At 45.4% G+C, this 24,333-nt stretch overlaps 1 protein-coding gene across 1 annotated transcript; it reads right to left on the bottom strand.

Moving 5' to 3' along the window:
- Positions 1 to 1,733: 1,733 nt before the first annotated feature.
- Positions 1,734 to 22,704, bottom strand: NLRP8 (NLR family pyrin domain containing 8; the record flags this gene model as incomplete). The annotated part of the gene is made up of 10 exons (XM_047791392.1): positions 1,734 to 2,181; positions 3,318 to 3,488; positions 6,922 to 7,092; positions 9,566 to 9,736; positions 11,944 to 12,099; positions 12,661 to 12,828; positions 16,166 to 16,336; positions 17,541 to 19,140; positions 20,905 to 20,979; positions 22,449 to 22,704. Coding segments are annotated over 10 exons (3,069 nt in total), but the record flags the coding sequence as incomplete, so codon positions are not given.
- Between the last annotated feature and the right edge of the window lie 1,629 nt (positions 22,705 to 24,333).

Genomic DNA, 24,333 nt, shown 5'->3' with positions numbered 1-24,333 from the left:
AAAAAAATTCTTGCTTAGAGTCTGATTTTGTTATTCTTCCTCTTGCGCTTTTTCTTTCTCTTTCTTTCTCTCTTGCCCTTCCTTCCTTCTTTCCTGCCCTCCTCCCTCCCTTCCTTCCTGTGCCTGTGGCATGTGTAAGTTCCTGGGCCAGGGATCAAACCTGTGCCACAGCAGTGACAATGCCAGATCCTTAACCACTAGGTCACCCGGGAGCTCCTAGAGTCTGCCTTTGGATGGACCTTTATTTTTGTCTTCCCCTTAAGAATGGAGTGGGTGTGGGGCAGAGATTCTGCCCGCTCTGACTTCTGCAACAACACTTCTTGAGAGAGATGAGAAACCAGTGTAGGTCATACCTGGCCATCACTTTGTGTAGAAGCAGCAGCCTGTTGCTATAGAAAATAAGCGTACAATTGCTTTCTAGGTGTCTGAGTGCTAAATGCTGCCCTGGCTATGTTAGTCATGAACTAGTTTGCTAGGACCCCAGACAGGTCAAGTCTGCCCTGTGATGGGCTGCTCTTCCTAGATGTTGGTCAGGAGGCCGCCTGCCTAGTCCTACTACATCAAGGTCAAGGACACGACCTGGGCAGACAGTGCAGGAAACCACCCTCTGGAGCTTCCCGTCTGGATCCAGTTCAGTCAAGTACAGGCCAAGAAACACGTTTGCTTCACTTTGTTTTACTCTATTAATGGGTTAAATGTCCTCAAAAGAAGTTGCAAGTCACACCTCGCTTTTTACAAAAGAGTTCCTTCTTGGACAAAACTTTCATTCAAAGACATACACGTACCCCTATGTTCGTCGTAACGCTATTCACAAGAGCCAAGACATGGGAACAACCTAAATGTCCATCAAGAGGTGGGAATGGATTAAGAAGTTGTGGTACGTATACACAGTGGAATACTACTCAGCCATAAAAAAGAATGAAATAATGCCATCTGCAGCAACATGGGTGCAACTAGAGATTCTCATCCTAAGTGAAGTCCGTCAGAAAGATAAAGACAAACACCTTATGATATCACTTACAGGTGGAATCTAAAACATGGCACAGATGAACCGATCTACAGAACAGAAGCAGATTCACAGACATGAAGAACAGACTTGTGGTTGCCAAGGGGGAGGGGGGAGGGAGTGGGATGCACGGGGAGTTTGGGGTGAGTAGATGCAAACTGTTGCATTTAGAATAGATAAGCAAGCTCCCACTGTGGCACAATGGAATCGGCAGCCTCTTGGGAGCTCTGGGACACAGGTTCAATCCCCAGCCCCGCATGGTGGGTTAACCATCCAGCATGGATGCAGCTTTGGCTTAGGTCTCAACTGTGGCTTGGATCTGATCCCTGGCCCAGGAACTCCATATGCCATGAGGTGGCCAAAAAAGAAAGAAAAAAAAAAGAATAGAATGGATAAGCAGTGAGGTCTTGCTGGATAACACAGGGAACTATGTACCATCGCTTGCAACAGAATATGATAGAAGACAGAAGAAAAAGAATGTGTACATATGTGCGACTGGGTCACTATGCTGTGCAGCAGAGGTGAGCACAACACTGTAAATCAACTCTAACAAATAAACCAATGAGTTTCTTCAACAAGAGGTGACTTCCCTTTCCCTTTACTGGCTGCGTCATCTTCCCTGGACCCTTTTCCAAGGTCAGACATTTTCCTTCGTATCAGTTGAGGTACAAGTCCATTTGCAAATCAGTAACGCTTGCAATGTTTTCAAATTGCAGTCATGCACACTTTTAATTAAATTCTCCCCAGCACTCCCGTAGGTGAGTCAGAGATTCCTGAGACAACATTAACATGACACATTCCAGACATCTCAAAGCCAGGAGTAGAAGGGGGCTGGATCTCCCCCTGCTGTGTTGCCCCCAGTGCAGTGACACGTCTATGTCTGACACATGACCCTCGGAATCTCCAAGGGAGCTGTTTGGAGGTCATGCCCTACACCATTTCCCCAGGACTAACCGAGCCCTTCCAGACTCAGAATGGCCCACAGGAGACAACCACCTCCCAGTTTTTCATTAGGGGAGAAAAGGCCATCCAGGGGGTCCCCTGATCAATTCGCCCAGGCCACCTCAGCACAGTACTCAGAATTCCAGTCTTGAACTATCTGCAGGATTTCGTTCTTCACCACTGGCCCCTCCAGCCTTCGCATCATATCCACCCCATCACTCTGTTTCTTCTCCCTGTGAAGGAAGACCCGCATCTTTGGTTCTCTTAGGCTTGGGGTTCTCTTGCAGTATGCCTTCTTGGGTGGAAATTTACAGCCCAGGAGATCGAGACCACTGGTGCAGCTCTCAGGGGCTCAGGGATGAAGCCCAGGCACCTTGGTCCCACCACTCACGAGTTGTGCTAGGTTCTTCCTCCTGTTACATGCTTGCACGGCCCCTCTCTCAGGGGGCTATGGTGGGTCTGGGTGACCATTAGAATAAAGCAAGATTCAATAATAAATGGCAGTGGCTGTTTTGGACCCTTGTGCTCCCTTTCTCCTTCCCTCCCTCCCTCTCCCATCACTTGTTCAAGAGGGATCCAGCTGCAACATCAGGAGCAGCGCTGCAGAGAGCAACTGAGGTCTCCTGCTGACAGCCACGTGGGGGAGTTGGAGGCTGGTCCTCTAGGGCCATCAAACACCTGTCAGCACCTTAGCTCAGCTCATAAAAGACCATGAGCCGGATCACCCAGTTAAACTGCTCGCATACTTCTGACCCTCAGAAATTTTACAAGAAAATAAATGTGTGTTGCCTTAGTGAGCATTGAGACCCTTTGTTACAGAACTGTAGCTAATAGGAAAATGAGTATTGCTTTAGTAAGCATTGCAATAATTTCTTACAGATTAATAGATAGCGAACACTCCAGGTGTCCTTATAACCTTCACCCAGAATCCACCCCATCACAGTCTTGGGTGCTGAGCTAAGTGCCTGACAGGTGTAGGTTCTTCCAATTCTCATAGCATCACCACCGAGGAGGAGGCCAGCCCAGGATGGAGAGAGAGACTCAGAGAGGTCTACTGAACCGTTCACAGCCCCAGAGCTGGTAGGTGCTGATCACAGACTCCAGTGTTTAAGACAAAGAGAGAATGTGCAGGAAAGAAATGATGTAGGAGCAGACAGCAGAATCCAGGCCAGTTTGCTCATTACCCCCAAGCCAGGCTAGAAGCAGAAGTTGGGGTTTTTCCACCACGTGAAGGAAATTAAGTCCCCAGGAAGTGGGAGAGGGGTGTTCACGACATTTGCCAACAGCATTTTGGGTCCAGAAGCTCACTCTTGAGGAGGCACTTTCCTTGGGCTGTTTTTCCTATGCAGGGAACCCAGCAGAGACTTACAGAATGACCTTGACTTTGCCCTTCTTCTTCTGAGTGGTCTCGCACAGGAACCGTACGCCATGGCATTGAATGTCATTCTTGCTCAAGTCCAGGTATCTCAGGCTTTGGTTGCTGAGGAGCATGGAGGCCATGGCCTCGCAGCAGCTGGAGGTGAACAGGCAGTTTTCCAGTCTATGTGGGAGAGAAACAGGCAGAGTCATCGGAAAGCTCAGCCCGCCCAGCTGTTCACAGCCTGGGACTCACACTCCAAGGGCAGCCAGTCATTTCATGCCTGGTAGGTTTTTTCCAATGTTCATTTACTTAAGTCTTTTTATTGGTGTGTACTGATTTACACTGTTGTGTTAGTTTCATGTGTACAAAGTGATTCAATTATACATGTATACTTATCCATGCGTTTTCAGATTATTTTCCCATTTAGGTTATCACAGAAGATTGAGTAGAGTTCTCTGGGCTAGACAGTAGATCTTGTTGATTCTGTATTTTATATATAGTGCAATGTCTACGTTAACCCCAAAATCCTAATTTATCTCTGCCCCCCCGCAACGTTTCCCATTTGCTAGCCATACATTCGATTTTTGAGATCTGCTTCTGTTCTGTAATTAAGTTCCCTGGAATCATTTTTTATGAGATTTTAGATTCTACCACATGTTAAGTGATATTATACCAAATAGTTTTTTTTTTTAAATTCAAGTGTAGTTGATTGACAATATGGTGTTAGTTTCTTTTGTTCAGCAAAGTGATTTCTGTTATTTGTATTTATGTTCTTTTTCATTTATGCTCCTCTGGAAACTGATTTCATACTTGAAAATATATTTCACTCAGCCCAAGAGAAATCAGTATTTAAAACCCAAGACTAAAGTTCTGCAGTACAAGAATTACGACCTCCAGTGAAAACTCAATGCGCTTCCAGTAGTTAATTATCAGTTAAAAATGGGAAAGCCATTATCAGGACGAATCCTAGGAATTACAGCTATGACAGAATGTTATTTAAATGCTCTGGACTTACGTGATATCACTTATATGTGGAATATAAAAAATGCCACAAGAGAGTTTATTTGCAAAACAAAAACAGACTCACAGATATAGAAAACTAACTAGTAGTTACCAAAGGGGAAAGGACAGAGGGGAGGGACGAATTTGGGGTATCACATCGAGGGATACAAACCATTATGTATAAAATAGATAAGCAGTAAGGATATATTATATAGCATGGGAAATGAGAGCCATTATCCTATAATAACTTTTTTTTAGAATCGATCTATCAATTCTATTTTTTTTTTTGTCATGCCCATGGTGCGTGGGAGTTCCTGGGCCAGGGATTGAACCTGCACCACAGCAGCGACAATGCTGAGTCCTTAACTTCTAGGCCACTGGGGAACTCCTCCCTAACTCTCTCCTTTTTATTTAAAAAGTTTTTTTTAATAGTTGATTTACAATGTTCCATCAATTTCTGCTGTACAGCAAAGTGACCCAGTCATGTATATATACATTTATATAAATAAATGTATATATACACATTCTTTTTCTCACATTATCCTACATTATTTTCCATCACCCAACTCTCTTTTTTTGTAATGATTTTTATTTTTTCCATTATAGTTGGTTTACAGTGTTTTGTCAGTTTTCTATTGCACAGCAGGGTGACCCAGTCACACACACATATACATTCTTTTTGTCACATTATCCTCTATCATGCTCCATCACAAGCAGCTAGATACAGTTCCCAGTGCTACACAGCAGGATCTCATTGCTTATCCATTCCAAAGGCAATAGTTTGCATCTATTAACCCCAGATTCCCAGTCCATCCCACTCCCTCCCCCTTGGCAACCACAAGTCTGTTCTCCAAGCCCATGAATTTCTTTTCTGTGGAAAGGTTCATTTGTGCTGTATATTAGATTTCAGATATAAGTGATATCCTATGGTATTTGTATTTCTCATTCTGACTTACTTTACTTAGTATGAGAGTCTCTAGTTCCATCCATGTTGCTGCAAATGGCCTTTTTTTGTTCTTTTTAATGGCTGAGTCCTATTCCATTGTGTATATATACCACATCTTCCTAATCCAATCATCTGTCGATGGACATTTAGGTTGTTTCCATGTCTTGGCTATTGTGAATAGTGCTGCAAGGAACATGTGGGTGCACGTGTCTGTTTCAAGGAAAGTTTCTTCTGTATATATGCCCAAGAGTGGGATTTCTGGGTCACATGGTAGTTCTGTATTTAATTTGCTGAGGCACCTCCAAACTGTTTTTAAAATGTTTAAAAGTATAGTTGATTTATAATGATCTGTCAATTTCTTCTGTACAGTACAGTGACCCAGTCATGCATATATATATATATTTACGTTATATACACACACACACAAATGCACATTATTTTTGTCACATTATCCTTCATCATGTTCCATCTTGTTCCATCTTAACAGACACAAGCTGAAAACCACTCACATGCTGATAAATAGTGAAACAATTAATTCAACAGTTAGATGTTTGAAATAATGTTTAAAGGGGTATAATCTGTAAAAACACTGAATCACTATGCTGTACACCTGAAACCGATATAATATTATCAACTATACTTCAGTAAAAAATAAAAGCTAACATTTCTGAGTGAAAAAATGATCTAGACTTAGAACCCCAACTTTGCCAGTAGAAAGCAGAAAACGCAGTTAGAAAAGAGGTAAAAATAGTTTCAGCCTTTGTTGTCAGAGAGATGTTTATACATCTTTTCCTAACATTTAGGGTAACCACTAAAAAGCATTAAAAATAGGATGAATCTTTTCAAATCACTGGCTAGTATGCATGTTAGCATAGAGACCTTGTAGAAGAAGGAAAAACAATATAAAATGAATCTCTAAGCATTAACAATGATTTCAGAAGACTCGCCATCTCAGGTATGAGTCTAAAACTAACAAGCTTTTTAAAATCTTTCACTGAAGAGAAGATTTTGCCTAGAACAATGGTCCTTAAACTCTGGCATACATGGGGATCACCTGGAAGTGTCTGTGAAACATCACAGACTGAGGAGTTGGGGGGAGGATGCCAGGGGAGCGGGGGGACCCTCAGGGCACCATGTGATCCAGCAACCCCACTTCTGGGTATGGACCCAAAGAAATTGAAACCAGGGTATTGAAGAGATATTTGTACTCCAATGTTCACTGCAGCACTATTTACAACAGCCAGGATATGGATGAAACCTAAGTGTTCATCAGCAGAAGAATGGATAAAGAAGATGTGGTGTGTGTGTGTGTATATATATATATATATATATATATATATATATATATATATAATGGAATATTACTCAGCCATGAAAAATAATGAAATAATGCCATTCTCAGCAACATGGATGGACCTTGAGGGCATTGTGCTCAGTGAGTAAGCCAGACACAGAAAGATAAATGATGCAAGAATTGCCTTTCCAACACCTTTCCACATGAAGAAGTTCCTAGTCCAAGGATGGCACTTTGAGAACCACTGCTCTGAAACTTCCAAGCCCAACCAAATGGAAGGAAAATATTAGAAATGAAAAGCATGCTCATATATTCCACCCTGAGAATTTTACAGACCCTTGGTCTCCAGGAAGGAAAAGGGGACAACTTACTCTAGAACCTGTAAGCCAGAGTCAGGGTCCATCAGGGGCTGACAGAGCATGATAACCCCATCGTCCTTCAGGCTGTTAAAGCCAAGGTCCAGACTTCTCAAGGTTTTGTTCTTATTGAGAGCAGAAGCCATATTCTGACAGCAATCAGAGGTCAGGGCACAATTTCTCAGCCTGCAAATGAAACAAAACAAAACAAAAAACAAATCCAGGCATAAAACAACCAAAGCATTCTTGCCTTTTTTTTTTTTTTTGGTATAACAGCTTCATCGAGCTCTAATTAACATGCCATAAAGTTCACTCATTTAAAGTGTATGAACCATTAGTTTTTAGTGTATTTACAAAGTTGTACATTTACCACAATTTTAGAACATTTTCATCACCCCCGAAAGGAAAAGGCTGAACTTTTTGGCAATTATTCTTCATTTCTCCCCACATCCCATCCCATCCCACCCCACCCCAAGCAACCACTAATCAGCATTCTCTTTCTGTGGATTTGCCTATTCTGGACATTTAATATAAGTGGAATCATGCTATATGTAGGCTTTTATGGTTGGCTGCTTTCATTTAGCGTAGTATTTTCAAGATCCATCCAGACCATAGCATGTATTAATATACACTTCATTCCTTTTTATGGTTAAGTAATAGTCCACCATGTGGACAGTCCACAGCTTCTTTAACCATTCATTCATCAGCTTTTGGACACTTGGGCTGTTTTCCATTTTCCGGCTGTTACAAAAAACTCTGCTATGAATACTTGTGTGCAATTTTTTTGGGTGCAGATTTTGTTTGCATTTCTCTTCGATAGATCTAAGTGTGGAATAGCTAACTTAGGTTACATCTCTGCTTAACCTTTTGAGGAGCTACCAGACTGTTTTCCAAAGTAGCTGCTCCATTTCCTGCTTCTCTTGGGAATGCTGAAAGCATCAGTGGGTTCAGGGGGTATTGTGTGTCACTTTGGCATTTCTGGTTTTATAAGCCAGCATATTTCTTTATTGTTTAAGGCAGTCTGAGTTTATTTTCTGTTGATAACAGCCAAAGCACCCTGACACTTAAGGGAAATCATTTAAAAATTTCATGATAGAGTGAGATAAACACCAACAGGATATCATTTAGTGTGCATCTTTGTCCTCATTGTTGAATTAGCTACATGCCCTACTTCTAAATGCAAAGTCAGGTCACATTATGTTATTCTTATCTCAAAGGCATAAATAACGCTCACTCCCAACATCTAGGAGTTAGGGGAACACATTATATCAGAGTTTCCCAAACTTTGTCCATTTATGCCATCTATACCATCTTAATTTTTCCACATCACTCCTGTTCTTCAGTAAAATTTTCAATGCAGTTGCTCTCATGCTAGCAACTGCTTAGAACATAGCTTCACCAAGATAGGGCACAATGAAAGGAATGTGACACAATCTGCTGTTCAAATGGAACTGCCTCAGTGAAGAGTTCTTGCAGTGATGAAAAGGTGTCTGTATCTCTGACATCTAAAGTATCCTGCAATAAATCAAAACTACAATGAAGTCCCACCTCACACCAGTACTGGTCAGAATGGCCACCATTAATAAGTCCAGAAATAACAAATGCTGGAGAGAGGGTGGAGAAAAGGGAACCCTCCTTCCCTGTTGGTGGGAATGTAAATTGGTACAACCACTATGGAGAACAGTATGGAGGTAGCTCAGTTAACTAAATATAGAACTACCCTCTGACCCAGCAATCCCACTCCTGGGCATATATCTGAACAAAATTTTCATTGAAAAAAATACATGCACCCCTATGTTCATCACAGCACTATTCACAATGGCCAAGACATGGAAACAACCTAAATGTCCATCAGTGGATGAATGGATTAGGAAGATGTGGTACATATATGCAATGGAATACTACTCAGCCATAAAATGAACAAAACAATGCCATTTGCAGCAACATGGATGGAACTAGAGACTCTCATACTAAGTGAAGTAAGTCAGAAAGAGAAAGACAAACACCCTATGATATCACTCATATGTGGAATCTAAAATATGATACAAATGAACCTATCTATAAAACAGACACAGACTCACAGACATAGAGAACAGACTTGTAGTTGCCAGTGGAGAGGTGGGAGAGAGTGGGATGGACTGGGAGTTTGGAATTAGTAGATGCAAACTATTGCATTTAGAGTGGATAAGCAATGAGGTCCTACTGCATAGCACAGGGAACTGTATCTAGTCTCTTGGGATAGAACAGGATGGAAGACAATATAAGAAGGGATATATATATATATATGTGTGTGTAATACACACACACACACACATATATGAGATGGGTCATTTTGCTGTAAAGCAGAAATTGGCACAACATTGTAAATCAACTTTACTGTAACACAACATTAAAAAAATTCCTGCAATGCCTCTGTGAGTTCGTTCCTGGGTACCTCGGCTCACCATCTGAGGATTCTACCCCTAGATAATTTGTCCCCAAAGCTGAGATCATCGCCACCCTCCTCTTTATTATGCTTTCTTCCAGCATCGGTCCCATTCCTCCTTGATAGCAGGCATGCAATAAGCATGCTGCACAAGCAAGCATAGGTATCGTGGCTTCTCTCCATCGCCCGGTTCCACTCCAGGGAGTACCAAGAAGAGGACATTTGAGAACTTACACCAGCCTCTGCAGAGGATGTCGAGTGTGTTGCAAGGCATCCCAAAGCTGCTTTGCCCCATCATCCTTCAAGGAATTTTTGGCCAAGCTGAGATGGGTCAGATTCTTGTTACTCTCCAGTGAATAGATAAGACTTTTACAGGAAAGTAATGTGAGGTCACAATTCTCCAACCTGCCGGAAGCCACAAACAGACAGGATGCAAGTGAATTCATGCCCTTGACTGAGTTTTCTTCATCTCATGCTGAGAAAGAAAGATTTCCATCTGGGCTTTCCTTCTAGATGCAAACCCCGCATCCTGCTTCTGTTACCACCTCACAGGGCTTCCCAGATTTAAAGGAGAGGAGAGCAACCTGGGTGTGATAAGGGACTGGGATCAAGAAAACAATTACCTAGCGGGACAAAGAGGGAAGAGAAAGGGACCAGCAGCGACTAAAGAGTAAATGGAATACCTCACTGAGTCACCTTGCTGTACACCTGAAACTAACCTAACATCGTAACTCACCTTTACTCCAATAAAATAAAAAGCGAGTGACAGATATGGAGGTGACATGAGAAGAGACATCATCTCACAAGTGAAAGAAAAATAGAAAGATGCATCAAAGGCACGAGTAGGCTCCCGTATTAGAAAAACTAAGATGTCTAAGAATATTATGAAAACTTTTTCGTTAGCAGTGAAGGAAGCACAAATGCAAACAGTAAAATATCTCATATTGCAATAGCTTTGGTGACAGATGGTAACTAGACTTATCACGAGCATTTTGTACTGCAGAAAAATATCAGCTCACTGGGGTCGCACACATGAAACTAATATTGTAAGTCACTTGTACTTCAGTTAAAAATAACAAAATGGTATCGGGTCCCAAACAAACAATAGTGTGTCCTTTCCTGCTCAACATATTGGCAAAAGCAGCAGCAAGAAGAGTGACTGTGACATTCCCATTGTGTCTCAGTGGGTTAAGAACCTGACACAGGATCCATGAGGATGTGGGTTTGGTCCCTGGCCTCACTCAGGGTGTTAGGGATCCAGTGTTGCTGTGAGCTGTGGTGTAGGTCACAGATGCAGCTCAGATCTGGTGTTACAGTGGCTGTGGTGTCGTCCAGCGGCCACAGCTCTGATTTGACCCCTAGCCTGGGAACCTACATATGCTGCAGATCCAACTATAAAAAGAGAAAGAAAAAAAAAAAAAGAATAGTGACATTAAAAATAATGGAGCTGGGGGAATTTTCAGACACACAACTTGTGGGGCTGCACATGGGTACCAATGCTCTGGGAACAAGCCTAGTAGAACCGACAATAAATGCTCTCCACAACATAGCAATTCTGCCAGAATGTTCCGTGTGTGTGTGTGCACATGTGTGTGTGTGTTCGTGTGTGTAAAAGCAGCCCAAGCCTCAGCAGCAGGCAACATGGACACCTACACCGTTGCACATTCATACAGATGTTATCATCCAGCCCTGAAGAGGAATGGACTACAGAAACAACTAAACCCAGATGAATACTCACGCTGGTTGATTGGAACAAGAACACCTGCTAGATGAGGCCACTTCTGTACAAGTCTACACAGTACAAAACTGTGATCTGTTTAAGGATCCATGTATAGTAGAGTAAGGAGCCTGGTCCACCTGATTCCAGATGGTTATTTGGGGTGGGGCTGGGGTGGGGGCCACGGGCTTGGGAATTAATGTGGTCGGTGAGGAAGGAGGATTGTGCTGGTGAGGGTCCCTCTCACAAACTGGAGCATGGATAAGCCAGGCTACTTATAATGATATATTCTGGGATCTTCAGGGGAAATATGAACTTCTATGTGGATGTCTCTTTGTTTCTGTCTCTGTCTCCCTCTCTGTCTCTCTGTCTGTTTCTCTGTTTGCCTCTCTGTCTGTCTCCCTCTCTGTCTGTCTCCCTCTCTGTCTGTCTCCATCTCTGTCTGTTTCTCTGTCTGTCTGTCTGCCTCTCTGTCTGTCTCCTCTGTCTGACTGTCTTCCCCTCTGGCTCTGTCCCCCTCTCCCTGTCTCTGTCCCCCTCTGCCCCCCTCTGTTCCCCTCTGTCCCCCTCTGTCTGTCTCTGTCTCCCTCTCTGTCTCCCTCTCTGTCTCTCTGTCTGTCTCCCTCTCTGTCTGTCTCTCTGTCTGACTGTCTTCCCCTCTGGCTCTGTCCCCCTCTCCCCCCCTCTGTTCCCCTCTGTCCCCCTCTGTCTGTCCCTCTCTCTCTGTCCCTCTGTCCACCCTGGATCAACACTTCATTGTCCTATCCATGTCATTCACAACCACAAGACTTCATTTTGTTCCATTACACGATTCCCCCCGTTCTTATTTTTCTCCTAGAAATGCTCAGTCTACCAAATGAATGAGCTGCAGCATGACATGCACAGGAAGACTTACGCCAGCCTCTCCAGTTGGGCCACTGCCAGGTGGTGACATGGCTCACCCTTCTCCAGGGAGCTACGTCTCAGCATCAGAGTCTTCAAGTGAATGTTACTTTTGAGATTCCTCGCAAGATCGGCCCAATTTTTAGGGGAGAAAGGGCAATCTTCCAACCTACAGAAGCCACACAAGAACACTGAACCCTAGCTGCTGGGGAAAGGGGTGCTCACAGAGCCGCGTGGACCCCACCCACCACCTCCCATCCTTGTTATTCCCCCGAGTGACTCCAGGGGTGATTTCCATGTTCCCCGAGAAATCCCACCTCCGAGGCACCATTCGAATGGCAAGTTATCAGTACAAAATGATACACGCTTGGGGCCATGACACACTGGCGTGGGCGAACTGCCAGGCTCTGATTCTGAGCCAGGGGCTGGCGTCTGCCCTTGAAATACAACTTCTCGCCTGTATTTGCCAAACCATCTTCAAGGTAAAGAATGCGATTCAGTCACGGGAGAGAACGCTTGCTAAGTCAGACAGCTGCCTCGCCGCAGAGTGAGGTTTCCAGCGCCAGCTGGCCTGTTCGTAAAGACCTGTTAAACGAAGGTTCTTCTGTTGTACGGTCTTAACGTGATGTAACTTGTCTTTGAATTCCTCTTCACCAGAGACAGAGAGTCCTTGTGACTGAACAGACAATCCGAGCGCCAGGGTTGTCTCTCAGGCTGTCCCAGGTCTTACCTCAGACACTGCAGGAAACACCGCGGATGTTTCAAGGTATGGCACAGAAACTCCATGACCTGGCACCTCACCTCCGTGGCTTGTATTTCCAAGGATCTCAGGTGCTGATTTTCCACCAAGACTCTGATTAAATCTTCGTTCAGCATGAGGGGACTCACATGCCGAAAGCTGCAGAGGTAAGAAGGGTTAGGTTATCCCAGGGTCCCCTGAGAACATTAGTTCTTCTTTCTTAAACAGCTTTATTGGAGTATAATCAACATAGCAAAAAACACACCTCTCATAGATCTGATGCACCCAATTTCAAGAGTTTGGACCTATTCGTACAGGAAACTCTCACCACAATGAAGGTGTCTAAATTCTTTTCTCTCCTTTAGCTTTGTTGAGATAGAATTGACATGTAACAATGTATCAGTTTAAAGGGTCCACCTGTCGATTTGACACATTCATGTCTCACAAAATCATTACCTTTGTCGCAGTAGCTAAGGAGTCCTGGTCACGGACTTACAATTTTGTGGTGAAAAATGTTGAAAATCTACTTTCTTAGCAGCTTGTGTGTCTATGACACAGTATCGCTAACTCCAGTGGCCATGCTATGCCACAGACCCCCAGAACGTATTCATCCTGGAACTGGGAGTTTGTGCTTTCTGACCAGCATCTCCCCTCTTGCTCCTTGGTTCTACATTGAGTTAGTCCATATGTGCGCGAGGACCCTTTCTGTGCAGCCCAGCCCTCTAAGCTGGGTTCTCTTCTCAGCTCAGTCTTGTTGGATGATCTTATGTCTGTCATCCAGCCTCCCACGGCTTCAGTTTCAGGTCCCCAAGAGAGAGCGCATGACATTCTCTGTGTGGGACGGTTATGAGAATGAACAAACGTGCTGCCCGTAAGAGACTCTGCACAGGGCTCGATATATTCAGGAAGGCATGAAAAATGGGAACTAAGAACAAGACTAATAACGGGAGAAAGACGAGGTCAGATACTGGTCAGGGGCCATGTGACATCAGGGGCGCTACTTCAAGGAGTTTTGGGAAAGTATTGAGTTTCTGGGTTTTAAAAACCACAGAAGAAGAAATATATGATAGTAGCTAGGAGAACACACCCTCATGCCATACACAAAAACAAACTCGAAATGGCTTCAAGACTTCACTATAAGACACGATACCACAAAACTTCCAGAAGAGAGTCAAGACAAAATATTCTCACATCGTACCAGTGTTTTCTTAGGTCCGTCTCCGAAAGCAATGAGAATTAAAGCAAACATAAACACAGGGATCCGGTCACGCTTGCCAGCTTTGTCACAGCAAAGGCCACCGTAAACAAACTGAGTAGACAGCCTATGTATGGAATGGGAAAAATACTTGCCAACGATGTGGCTGACAAGGGCTTAATTTTCAAAATATACCAACAGCTCATACAACTGATTCTGGAACCAGTAATTCTGGAGTTTAACTCTGTATTCCAGTTGCATATCAGCTGTGTAAACTTGTGTCCCAGTTTCCTCATCTGTGAAATGGGATAACCTGCTTCTTAGGACGGTTGTTGGGTTTTAGGAGCACTGAAATGCAAAGCTAGACCCAAGACAGCCTAGCAGATGGAGACTTGCTACATAAAGGCCTGTTCTGTTTTCTGCTGTTGAAGTTCATGTTGCAGTGATGTTATCGTCCAGTTCTCTCAGAATCTGCAGGTGGATTTTTTTTTTTTTTTGCTATTTCTTTGGGCCACTCCCGCGGCATACGGAGGTTCCCAGGCTAGGGGTCTAATCAGAGCCGCAGCCACCAGTCTACGCCAGAGCCACAGCAACGCGGGATCTGAGCCGTGTCTGCAACCTACACTACAGCTCATGGCAACGCCAGATCGTTAACCCACTGAGCAAGGGCAGGGATTGAACCCGCAACCTCATGGTTCCTAGTCGGATTCGTTAACCACTGCGCCATGACTGGAAACCCCCCCCCCCTTTTTTTTAAGGTGGATTTTTCTAGGGTGGTTTTAAAAAAGGGGCCCTTGGGTCAAGCTGTACACGCATTTTTCATTTTGTAGAGACTGCTCAGCTACCTCCTCTCTTCCCTCCTTCACAGAAATCTTAAGCCTCCCAACCCAGCTCCAATTTACCTTCTTTGGTGAGGCTTATAATATGCAGGGGCCTGCTGCTCTGCTGCCTTAGGGAAGTGTGGTGTGGTGATTGAGAAGGCAAGACCCAGACCATCTGAGAGAGAGAGCGTTCCCCAAGCCAACCAGCTGTGTGACCTCAGAAAAGTCACTTGACGTCTCTGATTCTCACTTTTAAAAAAAGTTAGGATTGGCGTTCCCACCAAGGCACAGTGGGTTAAGAATCCAACTTCAGAGGAGGCGCGGGCTGGATACCTGGCCCAGGAACTTCCGTATGACACAGATGCATGGATAAAAAAATCAGATAACAGGACTCTCGCCAGAGGAAAGCAGTAGGAAGCCATACTAAGTGCCTGTTAGCACACGACCGTTTGGAGAGTAACGACAACGAAGATTCTTAGTCTTTGAGGAACCTCTGTACCGCGCTCCATGGTGGTTGTACCAATTCCCTTCACTTCCTCACCGACACTTACTATCACTTGTGTTTCTGAGGGTGGCCATTCCGACAGGTGTGAGGAGAGATCGCATGGTGGTTTTGGTTTGCATTTCTCTCATGTTTAGTGACATTGATCATCTTTTTACCCGCATGCTTTTTTTTTTTAAATAAACCAACTCACTTACATGTGAAATCTAACAAGTAACAAAACTCAGGAGTTCCTGTCGTGGCGCAGTGGTTAACAAATCCGACTAGGAACCATGAGAACGCGGGTTTGATCCTTGGCCTTGCTCAGTGGATTGAGGATCTGATGTTGGTGTGAGCTGTAGTGTAGGTCACAGACGGGGCTCAGATCCCACGTTGCTTTGGCTCTGGTGTAGGCTGGCAGCTACAGCTCTGATTTGACCCCTGGCCTGGGAACCTCCATATGCCACGGGAGCAGCCCTAGAAAAGACAAAAAAGACACACACACAAAAGTAACAAAACTCACGGAAAAAGAGATCAGATTTACGGCTGTCAGAGGCAGGGGATGAGGGAACTGGGTGAAGGTGGTCAAAGGTACAGACTTCCACTTATAAGATAACTAAGTCCTGGGGATGGGAATTCCTCAGGCTGACTGGAGTTAACCATCGTGTGTGGTCTATTTGAAAGCTGCTGAGAGATGACACACTTCAATCAAAAGGAAAACAACTTTTTTTTGGTAATTATATGTGATGACGGATGTTTATTCAATATACCATGGTCATCATTTTGCAGTATCCATATGCCACATCAGTGTGCTGTCAGCTTAAGCTTGGACAGAATGGTGGACGTCAATTACATCTCACTACGACGAGGACCAAACACCCCTGTGGATGTGGATGACTTTGGCAAGTCTGGCATGAGCAGAGAGGGGATAAACAAGCCGAACGGGAAGCTGGCTGTCCCCACGAAATCCCTTCCAACTAGGATCTCTTTTATACTCACATCAGCTTCTGGAGCTTACAGTGTGGGTGTGTCAGCGCTGAAGAAAGAACCATCAACGAGTCAGCATCCACGGTGCTGTGTGTCACAGCCAGGACTTCCAAGTTCTCAAGGGTCTTGAAGATGGAGCAGAAATCTTGCCACCAGAGGGAACTCCTTTCATGGCCTTCTGATCTGGGGGCACAGAAGGGAGAGAAGAGGAAATGGCTCGTCGTTAGAGATGAAGCTCGAGCAAACCTACCAGCAAAACTAGGGATGGGGTATGAACACAGACCCCTTTATGACTCATGTAAGATGCCCTCATTTAAAAAAAATGCCCAGCAGAACTATCACAAGAAGTTCTCATTTCACGCCAGTAAGATTCATGGCCTCACGTATATTTTCCCTCGATTTAGGAAGTAAGGTTGGCTGCACTTACTGCATGCAGAAGTTCCTGCGCCAGGGATCAAACCCATGCCATGGCAGCGACCTGAGCCACAGCAGTGGCAACACTAGATCCTTAGCTGCTAGGCTACCAGGGAATTCTAGGGAATTATTTTTTAATCCCTTATGATTTACATGGGGCTAGAAGTTAGAATGCAAGGTATAGACCATATTCCTTCTCTGTGCTTATGAAATTGTTACTAAAAAGAAAAGAAAAAACAAAAACAAAAACAAAAAACCCGGGAGTTCTTGTTGTGGGGCAGCGGAAATGAATCAGATGAGGAACCACGAGATTGCGGGTTCAATCCCTGGCCTCGCTCAGTGGGTTAAGGATCTGGTGTTGCTGTGAGCTGTGGTGTAAGTCGCAGACGTGGCTCGGATCTGGCATTGCTGTGGCTGTGGTGTAGGCTGGCCTCTACAGCTACGATTTGACCCCTAGCCCAGGAACCTCCATATGCCGTGGGTGTGGCCCTAAAAAGACAAAAAAAGACAAAAAATATAGGAGCAGAACAAGGGAGTATTATTATTATTTTTTTTGGGGGGGGTTGGGGAGGACAAAATCCCAAGTCAAGCGCTAACTCAACACGTAGAGCAGTTTGGCTGTGGGAACACCTTGGATTTCCTCCTTTATTTTTCCCCATCACGGAAAGCTCTGTTGGATAGCACTTCCCTGGAGACAAACAGGCTTATGATATGCAGAATTAGGGGTGACAGATGAAACAAAGTCCCCACATATAGGGGAAGGGAGGGTATGCAGCCCAGAGAGGAGGAATTCTCCCCGTTTTAGCACAGAAATCTGCAGCCCAGGAACAGCTTCTGTTCTGTTTTTAAGACCCAAAGTCTCAGGTGCAAGGGATTCCCCTCAGGACAGCTGGTCACCCGAGATCCTGGGAGATGGGAGGTCAAGTGCCCAGTTGGACCTTGAATCCACCAGAGCAGCGATTCCAGCACTTACTCAGAGCAAGGAGGGGAGTCTGTGTAGAACTGGCCCGCTTTGGTGACAATCAGGTTAACAGTCAGTTCTAACACCTGCAAACGTCGACAGCGCTTCAGGCAAAAGGCAGACACCTGCATGTCTTTGTTCCTGTTGACGACCAAAACGGCTCTGCGACAGTCGCTCAGGGTCTCACTCACAAAGGCCTCCTCCTGGATTTCGTGCAGACAGTTGAATAGCTGCGGGACCCCGTGGTGTAGGGTAGGCAGGTCACTCTCGTGGGGCAAGGATGCCGTTTTCAGCAATTTCTTCTTATTACCCCAGGACACTTTGCATCCGAACCGCTGCTCCACGGCGAGGGTACATGTTTCATTGAAAAGGCCAAATAAGAAAAGCGCCATCTGGGCGAGATGGTTTCTCTTTCTCCCGGGATGCGCTATCAGGCGTAGGATGTAAAACTGGTCCAAAGCGTGGAAGTTCCTGAGTCTTTTCGGGAAGCAGAGAACATACAACAAGGCAGCAAAAAATTCCTGGAAGGTCAAGAGGGTGAAGGCGTAAAGGTCCTCCTTGCCCGCCACCCTTCGAAAGATGCTCAGGCCAAGGAAAGTAGCGACGTCCGTTTCATCCAGCTTGGCCAGCTTGAGGTGTGTCTTATTAAACACCCATCTCCTTTCCCACATGCCCTCTGCGGCCAAGGAGCACAGGCCTTTCAGCTGTTCTTGGTGGGTCTTTTGGGAAAGGTGTTTGGCCTTGGTTGGAAACAAGCTGGAAAGATAGTGGACGAAGACAGCGGTGGCGTTTGGATAGGTCTGTGGGAGATTGGCCCCTCTCCCCATCTGCTGCTTCAGACAATAACACACCAGCCAGCAGATCACGGGGACCTGGCACATGGAAAAGAGAATCGTGTTTCCCATGACAAAACCCAAGGCTTCCTCGGCTTCGTTCTCATTTCCGAAGTACGTCCTGAAATACCTGGTTCTCTCAGGCACGCTAAACCCCGTCAGGGTGATCACGGAGGGGCATTTCAGAAAGGGACTCACGTTCTTCCAAGAGGGGAACCTCAGGAAGATCAGGAGCGTGGCCTCAGGAAGCATCCTTTTGCTTAGCAAACTAGTCAGGAGGACAGACCAAGGCAACTTCCGGTTCCAGTCTTCACTCAGGTCCTCGGGTCTATCCGTGAGGGTCCACGTGAGGTCCTCGAAGCCGTCCAAGAGCAGCAGAAGTTGGTCTGGCTTGGATAGGATTTTAGATGCCAGAGCCTGGGTCCCAGACAACTTACATGCAATCAGCTCGCAGAAGCTCTGCTCATCCACCTGGTCTGAGTCCCGGCAGTGGATGTAGAAAGCGAACCAGAGCTTGTGGGGGTAGAACCTGTTTTTCGCCCATGCTGACATCACCATTTTGGCCTGGCTTGTCTTCCCAATCCCGGCGACCCCTTGAAGGACCACGGTCTTAGGCTGTCTGCCTTGAGGTCTTCTGGGAAGAAGGAGACAGGGTAGGAATGTTTCCTCCCTGCAGACGTCTTGATAAAAGAAGTCCGTGTGGTTCCCCGGCCAAGTCGTCCTGTCCAGCAGGGTTGAATACTCATCCATCACACGTTGTTTGTACTCCTGTATTTTACCTGGATGAATGAGACGGGAGAAAGTCGGGATGTGACAGTCGTGGTTTCAGGAACTAACAGAACAACCAGAAGATGAGCCCTGATGTCTATATCCAGCCCAGGACACACGGGCATCGGTCAAGTGCTTTTTCTGACAGCACTACATTAATTAAGAAGCTGCAAGGAACTTGCCAACAACTTCAAGTGGCATAAACTAAGCAAGATCAGATTTTCACCTAGGAGATGGTGGCAGGGGAGAGGAGGGTTGTAAAGCTGTCGAAATTAGCCCAGTGACCCCAGAGCTTCTATCAGTATCATAATTCTAGTAGGTCTTTCTTCCTATTTCTTAACTCTCAGAAGATGGCTGGAGTAGCTTTTTCTATGTTATGTGATTCCTCTGTGGGCAGAAGGAATATGCCTACAGCTCCTGTCTGCTTTTATTCATACAGACAGAAATACTCAGGACCTGTCTATATATGTCTCATAGCCCAGAGCAGTCACAGTAATCACCCCAACATCAAGGGAAGCTGGGGGAAAACGTCTTTCTTTTTCGTAGGGCTGGGCACACTTTTAGTTCTCAATAAAATAGGATTCCATTCGCTCAGGAGGAGGTAGCATTAGATGGGGCATAGGGAGTTAACAGGATCTGTCACAAACTTTTATCTCAGTTGGTGATTCTCTTTCTTCCCTCACCTCGCCTAGAAATGTTGCAAATTAGAACGCATGTCTGGTTCCAGCCGTAGTCCTGGTTGACAGGTTGAAGGAAGCTTAACCCAAGTCTGAGATCTACCTTCTTATTAGCGTTATGGCCTTAAGTCATGGGACCTTTGCTCCTTGGTCTTGTTGTCTCTAAATTTGAGTATACAGGATTCCAGCACAGCCCTTAGGGTTAAAACTACCTGCCCTCCAGGGTTGGTTGAGGGAGTGAAATTGGGCTTGGTAAAGCCTAGAACGGGTGACCCCATAGTCCATTCCCTGTGTGTTTCCATGGATGATTAAAATGTTTTTCCTTTGGCCTTGGGTTCCTTTTGAGCTCATCTCTTTACACAACCCCACCAAGAAGGCTGTTTTCACACGCACCTAACTTGGCTTCTTTCTAGAATTCTACTTTTTATGGTTGAGGAGAGTGGAGCAGGGGAAGGAGGTATGGATGAAGATACCTGCCGTATTTGCCCACCCACCGACCATTGCTAGTCTGGCAACAGCCCTCCAGCTGTTCTTGGGTGGACCACCCCTTCCCACGCTGGTCTGTTCCACTGGATGGAGGCTGGCCCGACCATCACACTGTCTGGTCAGTGCAGGAGTCAGTGTCCTCCAGCCAGAGCATTTTACCATTTCATTCACTGAGGTATTCACAGCCTCAGTTCATTCCAGGGCGTCAGCTCCAGGACTAGCGTTGGCAAAAATGAGAAACTAAGCATTCTGCACCCTGCCCCCCGCCCCTGCTGATGTTTGCTAAACAGATGGAACTAACATGCTTAGGGCAGCTGGTGGCAGAGATGGCCACTGTGCAGAGGAGGGACCGCTCAAGGCTGGATGGCACAGAATGAGGAAGAAGTGACTCTCAAAGGTGCAGCTTGATCCCCTGCATCCAGCTGGCTGGTGGCTTGCCTTCCTTCTCAGGCGAACCCACAACAACGCCTTTTTTTTTTCTTTCTGAAGTTCTGATTCACGAAAGAGACCCCAGTCAGACTAATTTACAATCTGCCTCATCTTAGGCTCCAAGCTTCCCATTCCAACCCTCAGCCCACTTCCCTCCAGGGTGTGCATGAGGCTGGCACCTACCAGATTCATCCTCCTCCAGATTCACTTGCATGTCTCTCGGCTTCAGGGTCTCTGGTTTCAAGTTAGGTAAAATGTCTGGAACAGAAGAATAAAGGAGCCGGTCTCACTGGAACTATGAGGCTCTCAGAACAAGGAGAGCGCAAGCACGGTGGAGACAGAACCGGGGGGAGTGCAGTGGAGACAGAATGGGTGGCGGGACCTTTTATGGTAATAGCAACCACACTGCTGGAGAGTCGCACTTGCTCACTCACTTAATTCAGGGAGAAGAAAACCACCTAGACCTCCCATGGCGACGTTAGAAACTGGGCAAATGGTGCTGTGGTACAATGTGCTGAGAAGGGTGATTTTTAAAAATTTTTGTCCAACCAATGGCATGTGGACGATCCCAGGTCAGGGACTGAACCCATGCCACAGCAGTGACTGGAGCTGCCGCAGTGACAACATCTGATATACATAATTAATAACACTTATGTATATCCCAGCCAATCACTGCACTTACACACATATATGTAAAGTACATAAACCCTTTAATATACGTGTAAGTGCATTTAAGAAGCAATCTAAATGTCCATTGGCAGATGATAAAGAGGACGTGGTACATATATACAATGGAATACTATTCAGCCGTCAAAAAGAATGAAATCTTGCCATTTGCAGCAACATGGATGGACCTAGAGATTATCATGCCAAGTGAAGTAAGTCAAAGAAAAACAAATATCATTTGATATCACTTATATGGGGAGTTGAATAAAATGATGCCAGTAAGCTTATAGAAACAGACTCAAAGATTTTGAAACCAAATTTATGGTTGCCAAAGGGGAAATGTGTGTGTGTTTGAGGGAGAGGGAGAGGGGAGGGAGAGGGAGAGGGAGAGGGAGAGAGAGAGTTTAGAGGGTTGGGATTGACATACACACATTACTACATATAAAACAGGTAACAGGACCTACTGTATAGCACAAGGAAATCTACTCATACTGTATGATAACTGCTATGGAAAAGAATCTGAAAAGGAATGGATAAACATGTATGTGGAGTTCCCATCGTGGCGCAGTGGTTGACGAATCTGACTAGGAACCATGAGGTTGCGGGTTCGGTCCCTGCCCTTGCTCAGTGGGTTAATGATCCAGCGTTGCTGTGAGCTGTGGTGTAGGTTGCAGATTTGGCTCGGATCCCATGTTGCTGTGGCTCTGGCGTAGGCTGGCGGCTACAGCTCCAATTCGACCCCTAGCCTGGGAATCTCCATATGCTGTGGGAGCAGCCCTAGAAAAGGCAAAAAGACAAAACAAAACCAAACAACAACAACAAAAATGTATGTATAACTGTTTTACTTGGCTGTACACCTGAAACTCACACAACTTTGTAAGTCAACTATACTCCCGTACAATTTATTTAAAAAATGAGGAAAATTTAAAAAATACGATATGATCCTCTTTGTATTTTAGAGGCAGGACCATCCTTCTCCTCCGATACCGACTTTCTTGGGCAGACGGCCAATATGAGGGTCCAGTATTTAATTCTCAGTCCCATCCCCACCTTGTGCTCACCGTTCAGCTCCATCTGTACCCGGAGACACAGCTCCGTCTGGTTCATCTTGGAGAAGATGTCATGAGTCACATCCCAAGCTAGTCGTCCCGGGAAGCATTCCGTCAGGAGATGAGCCACCTCCGCCCACCTGGCCATCTGCACCTGGTCCCATGTGATGGGGATGGAGCCTGGCCTGGGGATCTCTTCCAGCAAAAGCTGCTTGAACCTTTGTAGGTTCTCCTTGCTTAAATAAATCAAGTACAGCATGACCCCATTTTTGAAAGGGAACGTGGAGGAGGAAGAATGTGAGAAGAAAGGAGAGGATGTGGAGAAAGGAGAGGGGGAAGGAGAGGAGGAGGAGCAGGAGGAAGAGTCAGAAGTCACATCACACATCTTTACTCAAGGCCGAGGGCTTCAGCAGCCGTGGTAAAGGTGACCCGTGGGAAGAGAGCGAAGATGGGACCTGTGGAGACACGACATTATAAGAAAATGAAAACCACACCCAAGAGGACATATTTATTTAACCCAAGTTTGGTGGCTTAAACCACGTACTAAGCATCCTATGGGCCTCCTTTCCTCAAAGATTCTCTGACTCATGGAAAAACCCAATGGCCCACCCAGCATTTGGCCTCAGTGTTTAGACACAGATCCACCTTGTAGTTTTATTCTCTGTGCCACGTGTCAGCAAGGTAATGGTGGGCAAATTACAGAAGGTTTTTTGCCTCTTTTCTCATCTTTGATTCTGGGATCTTATCATATGTGTTCATGGGCTTGGTGGATTCTCAAAGAAATACACTCACAAGCACATTTACAAGAGTGCCTGGTACACGACAGCGAAGAGCTACTCAGGGCTTATACCATGATTATTTTAAAGACTCAGCGGGAATTTATGAAAAGCACCTGAAATCAAAGGTATGTGCTACATCTCCTCCATCTTCACATCTTTTGTCTTATTTTTTTTTAAACAGCTGCACTTGCGGCATATGGAAGTTCCCAGGCTAGGGGTTGTATCTGAGCTGCAGCTGCCGGCTTACACCACAGCCACAGCAATGCCAGATCCAAGCCGCATCTGCGACCTACCCCACAGCTCATGGGAGTGCCAGATCTTTAAACCATTGAGCGAGGCCAGGGATCGAACCCGAATCCTCATGGATAATAGTTGGACTCTTACCCCACTGAGCCACAAGGGGAACTCATCTTTTATCTTCTCTCATTGTGCTTATTGTGTAAAAAAAGTGTTATGGAGGAGAGAAGAGAGAAAAAATGATGTCACTGGCTGGAGAGGGGCTTTCATCTTGGTCTCCCTGCTATTAACATACTAATGGTAGGTAATAGTGTGTGACATAGTACTAACATACTATTGCTTCTCTGAGTTTCATTTTATTTTAATTTTTGGCACACATCTGCAGCATGCAAAATTTCCTGGGCCAGGGACCAGACCTGAGCCACAGCAGTGACACTGCCAACTCCTCAAGCCAAGGAGCGACCAGGGAACTCCTGAGTTATCTTTTATTATTATCATCTTTTTACTCTCATCCCCACCATCTCAGAACTCTCTGGATACTTCCCTTAAGTCATCATGTATTGGGCAGGGACTCAAAGTTTTATCTCCTTCACCTCACTGCAACAGCTCTGGATACGTGTAAGCTCCCTGTGGGTAAAAACCAACACTTAAAATGGCCACTCAAGCTTCACCCCCACTCTGGATTCTGTTAGTTCTTGTCCCTGAGCACCAAAAAAGGCCTACATCCAAAAAAAGAGAGAAAGATCTCAAATATGCAATCGACGTTGACACCTCGAGGAGTTAGAAAAAGAAAAACAAAGCCCCCTTGGACCTGGCGAACTCAGTAACTGTAAGAAAGTGAGAGGATGTGCAAAAAATAGGAGGTAGAAAGGGGGGATTAA

Source organism: Phacochoerus africanus, chromosome 8, assembly GCF_016906955.1.
Source record: "Phacochoerus africanus isolate WHEZ1 chromosome 8, ROS_Pafr_v1, whole genome shotgun sequence".
Taxonomy (NCBI): domain Eukaryota; kingdom Metazoa; phylum Chordata; class Mammalia; order Artiodactyla; family Suidae; genus Phacochoerus; species Phacochoerus africanus.
This window is presented reverse-complemented; position numbering and strand designations above follow the sequence as displayed.